General features: G+C 36.5%; 1 protein-coding gene across 2 annotated transcripts; it reads left to right on the top strand.

The window, feature by feature from the left end:
• The first annotated feature begins 1,526 nt into the window (after positions 1-1,526).
• si:dkey-8e10.3 (serine/threonine-protein kinase SBK1) lies at positions 1,527-9,656 on the top strand. 2 transcript variants are annotated; one of them, XM_048210310.1, is made up of 4 exons: positions 1,527-1,687; positions 3,264-3,440; positions 5,460-5,662; positions 8,706-9,656. In XM_048210310.1, the coding sequence occupies exons 2-4, from the start codon at positions 3,272-3,274 to the stop codon at positions 9,351-9,353; spliced, it is 1,020 nt and encodes a 339-aa protein (XP_048066267.1). In that variant the 5' UTR covers positions 1,527-1,687; positions 3,264-3,271; the 3' UTR covers positions 9,354-9,656. The 2 variants fall into 2 exon arrangements, with proteins under 2 accessions (XP_048066267.1, XP_048066266.1); XM_048210309.1 differs by having other exon boundaries at positions 3,259-3,440.
• The last annotated feature ends 247 nt before the right edge of the window (positions 9,657-9,903 follow it).

The following is a 9,903-nucleotide window of genomic DNA, read 5'->3' as shown; positions in this document are numbered from 1 at the left end:
TTTTGAGCTGAAACTTCACAGACACATTCTGGGGACACCAGAGACTTATATTACATCTTGTAAAAGGGGTATTATAGGTCCCCTTTAAAGGGGCTATATTTAAGAATTTTTATCTATTAATGGCTTTTTTTATTGCTAATGTGTGAACAGCTTGTAATGAAATTAAAAAAACAAAAAAACAAAAACAAAAAAAAACAAACAAGACCTTCCCTGACTTCCTAGGTTGTCTATAAAAGCCTGTAGACTGATTTTAAGTGAAGGACTCGAGATGTTTTTGCCAGGAAAAGGATGTGACGCTTATGTGCCTTCCAGAGAGCCTCTCTTCCATTCAATGACACATGAAATGAACGCTTATTCAATGTTCAGGATAATGCCGAAAAAGCCATTCTGTACTGTAATGTCAATGTGTCATGCAAAGAAAAGGGATTCATTCAAACTATAGTCTCACACTGCCAGATCTATATAATCTATAGTCTCAAATATACTTTTTAATCAAACTATCATAACAGTGTAATTTTAATGACCTCATCTGTCAACATGATGGTGGTGAATTGCAACTTACAACAACCTGCTTATATAAGAAAGCATATCCACATTGAAATGATCAGATGCTTTCTTAACAATTGCTTTCTCACCGCTGTCATCTTTGTACATATTTACTGTACATATGCATCTAAATGTCGCTCTCAGCAGCATGGGTGGCACTGTTCATTAAAATTATATCACTGCAAAGGAATTTCCAACTTCTTTTTAACACTAAGACATGAACGAAAAAGAACATGTGAGAATATCGGGGCCTTTGATAACGTTCAGTCTCTTCTCTCTTGTAGACCTTCATTACATGTTGTGTGCTGCAGTTCACTTAATGGCCATTGGTGTCACTAACTTCTGAATTTAATTTAACTTTCTGAAATGTACTGATAATTATAGAAAATATTTTGTCAAATTAATAAAATTAAAATGATTTTATAGACATACTGTTATGAGGGATTTGATTTGAAAATCATTTTTAGGATATTTTCATTTTTAAAACAAGTATTTCTGTCTATTGAAACCCTTTGATGGACTACAAACTAAATAAGATGTTTTGTTTTGTTTTGTCATGCTGTTCTTATAAATAACACTGTCTCTTTGATGAAAGTACTGCTGAATGGAGATAAAAATAGAATATGATGCTGTGAGAGTACGCAAAAGACAGTCACCTTCGATCAGACCTATAAACTGTTCTTTAAAAAGACAGACCGAAGTGCATACGTGCAAAAACGCACATATATGACCATATTCCTAAACCAACAAATTCTGCTTCAAGTAATTATTAACCACTCTGCATCTTAAAAACCAGTTCTGAAGTTTTGAACGCAGTGTTTTTGTAGAAACTATATAGGCCAGCTTAGTTTTTGTGCGTGCGTCTGAATATGCATAAACATATCTGGGGATATATGATATGACGTCTCAGCCTTATGTGTCTGATATATGTCAGTGAACATGTGTTTACGTGTGCTGCCCATGCAGGTGGAGTCAGTACCAGAGATGTGTAACTCTTCCCAGAGTGGGTGCTTCTTCCATATAAAGCGTTGCAGGAGCTCAAAGCCCTTGTAAGAACAGGAATCCTCACTCACTTCGGCTGCAGCACTGCTGCTTTTGCTGCGCGTCTGGGCGCCACGATCTTTTGCACAGCTGCAGAGAGGTGAGAGAAGGGCAGAGAGAGAGAGAGAGAGAAAGAGAGACATTACTACACAGCTAACAATGGCAGATTTGTCGATTAAGTTAAATTCTGTGCATTATTGTGCATGCATATGAACACTGTGTTATTGTGCTAGTCTGAATTTACAAATATTTGTAAATAATTGTGGGTTTAAATGTTTCTTAAATTTGCCAATGCAGTTGAAAACTGCTATGTTAATATTAACGGAAAACTGCATTTTTGTTGGACTTAAATACACAGTAAAAAGTGGTAACATGCAATTGTTACCTTAAATAACTATTTCTTCCTGATTTAATGGATACAACTTAGTTTGTTTGGTATAAATCAATGTATTTAGGTGTGTTCAGTGATGTTAAATAATATTTTTGACTTGAATAAAAGTTTTTTTAGTGGGTTAATTTTGAAATGCTGAATTAATTCTAAAAGGATTTAATGGCTGGATTACACAAACATAGTGTGATTTAATTTACTTTACATGTACATTAATTTAGTACAGTTAATAAATTAATTACATGTACATTTATGAATATTTATTAGAAAAACATTTTAATTTAAGTAAAATTAAAGCAGGTAAAGTTATTAACAGCATCATATATGGAATCATGTTTTCATTTTTATTATTTCATTATTATTATTATTTTACTGTTCATTATTTTAAATTGGAATAACATGCAGTGTAACTTACAACAACCTGCTTATATAAGAAAGTTAAAAAGGAAGGAAAAGCTCATAACCGATAATCGCAAATAGCACACTAATAATCTCACATACCAAACATAACAACATTACATTCTGTATTTATTTTCCTGCCGCGGCAGGCCTTGCGCACATGTCTTGTGTGCACACAGAGTGTCAGAGTACAGAAAGCACAGGAGCTTTACAAGAGCAGGAATGTATGTAGTGAGTGTTTGGAAGCTGAGGGGGAATGTGTTGATTGTTCAGTGACGAGTGACGAGGACAAACAGAAACACTTCAGCTATTGCATATGTGTATTGCATATGTGAATATGTAATACAAGAGTTACGAAAAGCTAATAATCAGTTTTCAGTTTTTGACGAATTCAATTTTTGATCTGTTATTTTTTTATTTATTTATTTATAATTGCTCTTTTGTGAAAAAGAATTTCCTCCAAGATGATGTGAAAGAAAATTTAAAACTTTAAAATTTCAGTTTTTATGTTTATTAAACTTTTATGTATTAATTAAACTTTATATTTATTAAGTGGTCTGCTGAAACAGTCGTTAGGGCCTATGGGGGTCCTCTATTTGATGTCTTTTACAGTTTTACACATGACAACAAAATTGCATGACAACAAAATGGTTTCTGAATGTTTGTTAAGCCACATTATATATATATATTATATATCATATTAATAATATATTTGGGTAACAATCATATAGTTATTAATATTTCTATAGTCTTAATCATAGATAAAAGCACATTTACAGCTGGGCACAATTTCTATTAAAAAACATGTGATGTTAACATTTACACACTCTAAAGTGATCATACACAGTGTGCTAATTATGCTTTGGTTTTCCTGTATTTCCCAGAACAGGCAGTGCAATGATTGAACTGGGCTCAGTGGAGGAGGGCAGCAGTCTAATAGACGAGCTGATGGAGTTGACATCTCAGAGCTTATGTCAGCTCGAGATTAAAGAACATTTCAACATCATTAAAGAAATTGGCCGTGGCAAGTATGGCCATGTGCTGCTGGTCACTCACCGCTGCAAAGGTATGTCACCCAGACGTAATCCATACGCAGAATTTGCCCTCTGCATTTAACCCTTCCAACTTAGTGCACACCACGCATATTAGTAGTGAGTAGAGAACACACACACACCCGGAGCAGTTGGCAGCCATTTTGCTGTGGCGCCCGTGGAGCGATTGAGGGTTTTGGTGCCTTGTTCTGTCATTTCCTTCCAGTATCGGGCAAGAAATCTGCCCTTTTAGGGGGGTCCGGGGTCATATCCCCACCCCCTCACCCCCCGTAAGAAAATTTGGACATTTTACATTTAAATGCATACATCTGGTGCATTTTGTAAGCAAAATTAAGTGACTACATCAATGAAGAAATTTGTTTTCTTGTAAACAATGTTGTGCTCTCGTAGTAATTTATTTATTGGTTGTATAGACATGAATGGTGATGGTAGGGCACATGAGTCACATAAACAACATATAACTAGATACATAAATAATACATATTTATTATGTACAGTTATTATTTCCTAGTGGTGTAATGGTTCAAATTACTCACGGTTCGGTTTTTATTACGGTTTTAGGGTCACAGTTTCGGTATGGTTCGGTATATGCTATGTTCAGGGGAAAAAAGATTATTTCCTAGTGGTGTCATATAAAAATAAAGAAAATAAGAACAAATAATCAAACTACAAGCACAAATAAATACAGTAGAGCAAAGATTCAAATAAAATAAACCGTGTTTTCAGGTTTTCAGTAGGCTAGTTTTCAGGTAGCCTAGGCTACAGAATAAAGTAATCAAATGTAAAAATAACATTACATATTTGACTGTATAAATTAAAGATTAATCCTTATTAAAGTAACAAAATTTCTTCACAAATAAAAAACTGCATTTTAACGAACCCCGTTTTGGGGTTTTGTGTCACCCTAATGATTGACTGACTGTAATGTACATTTTACAGCTCACATTTTACACTCACTTACACAATAAATGAATGAATGGAAATGAAATCTTGATTTGAATTGGGATTATTTCATTATTTTACCTTTAGTTTGTCTATTCCGTTAGTCCATTAGTCTATTACAATGTAGAGAACAATCGACGACCTAGTCGAGACGAAAACCGTTTGTATGAGAGCGCGAGTCCGCGGTGTGATACGAGAGACATGAAAGTAGCGCCGGTCAGTTGCAGAAATGTAATGAAATAAAACGCTAACAATAAAGATTACTAGCTAGGTTAGCTACTTAGCTTTTACTGCCGTTAACACTTTCTCCGACCAGCGGATGCAATGTGACGTTCGGCATAAAGCCTCTGAAAATGCAAAATAATTGTTTTTATTAATTGGACACCGAATCGAACATGCCGAGGTCATGTGACAGACATATTTCGCGATGGCGTCATGGCATGCGCACTATTTGAAATGTTAACTGTGGAATACTGTTTCTTTCATTAACTAAAATAACCTAAAGTAGAATATTTTAGACTTTTATAAAATCAGTTTAGGTTCAGTTACCACTTGAAGAACATTTTAGGTCATCTAACAAAACATTATAATAATTCATTTGTGTAGGCCAAAGCATAGGGAAATCATTTTCATTATTTTACTAATAAAAACAATTTCCTGACCAACAATTTATGGTTAAGACAATTAAAAGCTTATTGTTTATCCATTTTGGGCTTGGCCCTTTTTCCGTCCAGGAGTGTAGTACATGAACATGGGAGTCGTTCAGTACCATTAAGTGTATCAAATTAGCCTATTATAGTATTATTACAGTTTTATACAGCTGTACCATCCAGTCTATGTGTGTCATGCACACTTTTGTTATAGGGAACACTTTGAGCAGTGCAGAAATGAGTTAACGCTATTTAAATGAAACACTACCTCCGCTTTTACACTCCCACAGATCTTACTGCCAAGATATCATCCGAACAGCTGTGAAAATACTTTCCACTACAAACTTAAGACTACACGTCATTTTATTTCTCTAGAGCAGCTTCTATGAAGGCCAAAAGTCCTCTGATCTTGTCTATTTTTCTTTGCTGATTGTGTCAAAGGGACTCCAATGGCTCTGAAAGTGCTGCCCAAAACCTCGACCAAACTGCAGGGTTTCCTGAGAGAATACTGCATCTCCTTGCATCTGTCTTGCCACCCCTGCATTGTGGGCTTGTTTGGGATCGCCTTCCAGTCCAATGAGCACTACGGATTCGCCCAGGAGCTCGTCACAGGACGGGACCTGTTCGCCATCATCCAGCCACGGGTGGGTGCTCAAATATCATGAGATCTTCATTCTTGTTTGCAGATTCACAGATGCATGGGTCTTTCCTCAACTATGGGCAGTTTAATATTTTTATTAAAACTTACAAACATTAAAGGGTTAGTTCACCCCAAAATTCTGTCATTAATTACTCACCTTCATGTCATTGCACAACCTTAAGACCTTTCATCTTTGGAACACAAGTTAAGATATTTTTGATAAAATCCAATAGCTCAGTGAGGCCTCCATTGCCAGCAAGATAATTAACACTTTCAATGCCCAGAAAGCTACTAAAGACATATTTAAAACAGTTCATGCGACTACAGTGGTTCAACCTTAATGTGACAAGAATACTTTTTGTGCACCAAAAAAACAAAATAACAACTTTATTCAAAAAATATCTAGTGATAGGCAATTTCAAAATACTGCTTCATGAAGCTTTGAAGCTTTATGAATCTTTTGTTTCGAATCAGGTTCGGAGCACGTATCAAAACTGAACTAACCTAAATTGTTTTGGAAACCTTTTGCTACTTTTCAATTGCATGTTATATATACATTTGTCCCTTGTCCCAGACATTCAATTCTTAGCTATACAAATTCATCATAAAATATTAATAACTAAATGTTTAATTAATAACATAATTTAAATAATAGTCAAATAAAGCATTTCAATAAAAAAAAATTACTTCCCCCCCCTATAAATTACACTGTTGATCATGGTGGAAATGAGCCACAATTAGTGTAAATATTACAGTAAAATCAAGGTAAATATCTCTTATTTCAATATTTAATTGTGCATCATTCCAGTTAAGCTGTTATTATGTCAAACGATGCAAAAAGTTAATATATATATATATATATGTGTGTGTGTGTGTGTGTGTGTGTTTATTTCATACTGAAGCCCAAAGAAGTCCTTTTTTTTGTGATCATGAAATTTTCTTGGTTAGGAGGTAATAAAAGCACTTTCACACTAAGCCAAACATAGTGACATATATCTGTCATTGCTAGACAACTTCCAAATCAGTGTCCGACACTTGAGAAGGTTACAATTTTATCGTCACAGACACTATGTGTCTCTAGATGTGGTATATTTTCTGTCTGCATGCCTATAGAATGATGTTTGACAGATGCTGATTAAATGCATCGCAGACTGGAGATATGATGACTGACGTATAGATTTTTATGTCTCAGGATAACAAGAAAATAATGCATGGCCTCTGAGAGCTTTCGTAACTTCCAAATACTTTAAGAAAATGTTAATGTTAGCAATTAAATAAGCTAAGGAGTCAATGTACTCAAAAAATGGTGAAAATGATATTGGTTGAATCAGACACATGCATATTTACTGTTGGGCATTCTTAGTACAGAAACTAGTGAGAAATGTGTATTTTAAGTTTATTTTATTATGTCCACGATGCCAAAAGTGCCCATAGCTGAAGTAAACACTTGCACAGCATGTGACTAATAAAGCTCCAGATCCTTAAAGTCACTCCAGGCCTTCACTGACATGTACTTAAAGCCCGTTCACACGCTAAACATGTTCACATGCTTTTCGTACTGAATAAGGAGCAGAAGGTACGCTTGACATATTTCGGTAATGTTCACATGTCCTCTTAGAAGATTTTGGAGGGTGTAATGTGTGAGTAAAAGAGCTGAGCAGCTGTTTTTCTCTGTCACCACACGAGTCTCTGTTACTTCAGCATATCCAGTGAAACCTTAAGCCAGACGTACTGAAGACTGGGAAGACTTAAAGTGGCAATAACACAGCAGGGGCTCCTAAACTCATGCAACCTAATATTTTAATTTATAATGCAATGATGTGGTCTTGAAAGAATTTTGGGCTTGCTCATAAGCAAAGAGTCAGCAAAATGTTGTTTTTCTTTGTGACTATTATTCATGTACATTTTAACAAATTAAATTACTAAGCACTTCATTTTATTTTAAATGTAAAAGATAGGAGCATGAAGAATCATTTTCACACATGAATTGGCACCTGTGAGTCCAGAGTCCTTAAAGGGATAGTTCACCCAAAAATGAAAATTTGATGTTTATCTGCTTACCCCCAGCTCATCCAAGATGTAGGTGACTTTGTTTCTTCAGTAGAACACAAATAATGATTTTTAACTCCAACCGTTGCAGTCTGTCAGTCAAATAATGCTAGTGGATGGGAACTTGTACTATAAGAGTAAATAAAACTTGCATAGACAAGTCCAAATTAAACCCTGCGGCTCGTGATGACACATTGATGTCCTAAGACACGAAACGATTCGCTTAGTGAGGTCTGATCGCGCTCTGACAGCGGCAGTGATGTCTCGCGCATATACTTCAATGAGAGCGAGACATCACTGCCGTTGTCAGAGCGCGATCAGACCTTACTAACGAGTGCTAAACGCGGTTGGACATAGTGGTGTATTAGAGTTAAAAAATGATATAAATACTGTTCGGTTTATCACACAAACCGATTGTTTCGTGTCTTAGGACATCAATGTGTCGTCACGAGCCGCAGGGTTTAATTTGGACTTGTCTATGCAAGTTTTATTTACTCTTATAGTAGAAGTTCCCATCCACTCGCATTATTTGACTGACAGACGGCAACGGTTGGAGTTAAAAATCATCATTTGTGTTCTACTGAAGATACAAAGTCACCTACATCTTGGATGCGCTGGGGGTAAGCAGATAAACATCACATTTTCATTTTTGGGTGAACTATCCCTTTAAATTCATTGAAAGTCTTTGGGGTGTGCTGAAGTAGACCTTACAGAGTGCTTGCATTTTCAATACGAAAACTAGAAATAAATGTTGTGATGTTTTTCCATCAAAAGGTGCATCAATTTGAAATAAATAAATAAATAAAAGTTGAATATAGGCCTATATATTTCCCTATAGATATTTGGTATTGACTTGGTGATTTTAAGGTATGGTTGCTTTTTCAAAAATATATTTTTTGTCATTTATATATGGCATTTATATTTCATTTGGGTTTTTGGGTGGCATTTTTTTGTGCAATATGCATAACCTAAAAAAATTTTTTTTTTCTTTTCTCCAGGTGGGCATCCCTGAATGCGCAGTGAAGCGTTGTGCCGTTCAGATCTCCTGTGCTCTAGAGTTCATCCACCAGCGTGGCCTGGTCCACCGTGACATCAAGCCTGAGAACATACTGCTTCTGGACACCCACTGCCGGCGGGTCAAACTGGCCGACTTTGGCCTCACCCAGAAACAAGGAAGCTTCATCCGCTTCATATCAGGCACGCTGCCGTATATGGCTCCAGAGCTGTGCGCCATGGTCTTGGAAGAAGGTCAGAAGGAGGTGAAAGTCCCTCCACTCAGAGTGGAGCCCACTTTAGACACCTGGGCCTTTGCTGTTCTTCTTTTCTGTATCCTTACGGGCTTCTTCCCCTGGGAGCGCTGCAACGACAGCGACGATTTCTACGAGGAGTTTGCAGACTGGCGCAGAGGTCCGGCGAAAGCTCCCGTGCCATCTCAATGGAAAAGGTTCACACCTGTCTGTATGCAGATGTTCAGGAGGATGTTAGCCCTGGATGCCAGTGAAAGGTGCTCGATAGGGGAGGTCAAAGGTTATGTGGGTAAAGACTGGGTACGAGCGAAGGATGCCAATGGATGGGTTGGAGAAAATGGGGAGGTTAGCACGTCCACACCGAGCCCCTGCAGAAGCAGCCACAGTAATGAACAGTGACGTGTTATATGACAAATTAGCAATAAGAATGTGGTGCTAATTGCAATGCAGACAGCTGATTGGTGGGATGAATTGACATCATTAGAGGTGTTGATATAGATACTGCTTCTCCGAAGTAACATATCTCAAAGAGTAAAGAGGAAAACACTCATTTGCCACAGACGGTGTTAAATTATTGCAGGTTAAATACAATTAATGCTGCATTAGTTGCAGCAGTTGTGGCATGCTATAATTAATTGTCTATATACAGACATATATATAACAGAATAGAGGTAATATATACTGTATGTTTATTTGACCTTATTAAAGGCAGGGTAGGCAAAAAAATGTATAAAAAACTTTTTTTCAAAATTTGTTTAAACTTTATTTATATATCAATACATAATTAAAATGTAAGTACTCTGAAAAAGAAAGTATAAAAATCGAGTGTCTGTAGACCTCTCACGACTGTTTTAAAGACAGCTCATTATTTCCATTCACTCCACCCCCTCCCTTCTGGGCTCCTTCCAAAGCCACGCCCCCAAAACGCATGAACGTGTGACTCCGACCA

Source organism: Megalobrama amblycephala, linkage group LG12 (genome assembly GCF_018812025.1).
Source record: "Megalobrama amblycephala isolate DHTTF-2021 linkage group LG12, ASM1881202v1, whole genome shotgun sequence".
NCBI classification, from domain to species: Eukaryota; Metazoa; Chordata; class Actinopteri; order Cypriniformes; family Xenocyprididae; genus Megalobrama; species Megalobrama amblycephala.
The sequence above is the reverse complement of the archived record's forward strand: the minus strand, read 5'-3'. Positions and strand labels throughout refer to the sequence as shown.

What these genes read in the sequence shown, in the direction of transcription:
- si:dkey-8e10.3 (XM_048210310.1), top strand. Translation starts at nt 3,272, where the DNA reads ATGATTGAACTGGGCTCAGTGGAGGAGGGCAGCAGTCTAATAGACGAG. An exon ending in GGTCACTCACCGCTGCAAAG is followed by an intron (nt 3,441 to 5,459) that starts GTATGTCACCCA and finishes ATTGTGTCAAAG; the next exon opens with GGACTCCAATGGCTCTGAAA. An exon ending in TCGCCATCATCCAGCCACGG is followed by an intron (nt 5,663 to 8,705) that starts GTGGGTGCTCAA and finishes TCTTTTCTCCAG; the next exon opens with GTGGGCATCCCTGAATGCGC.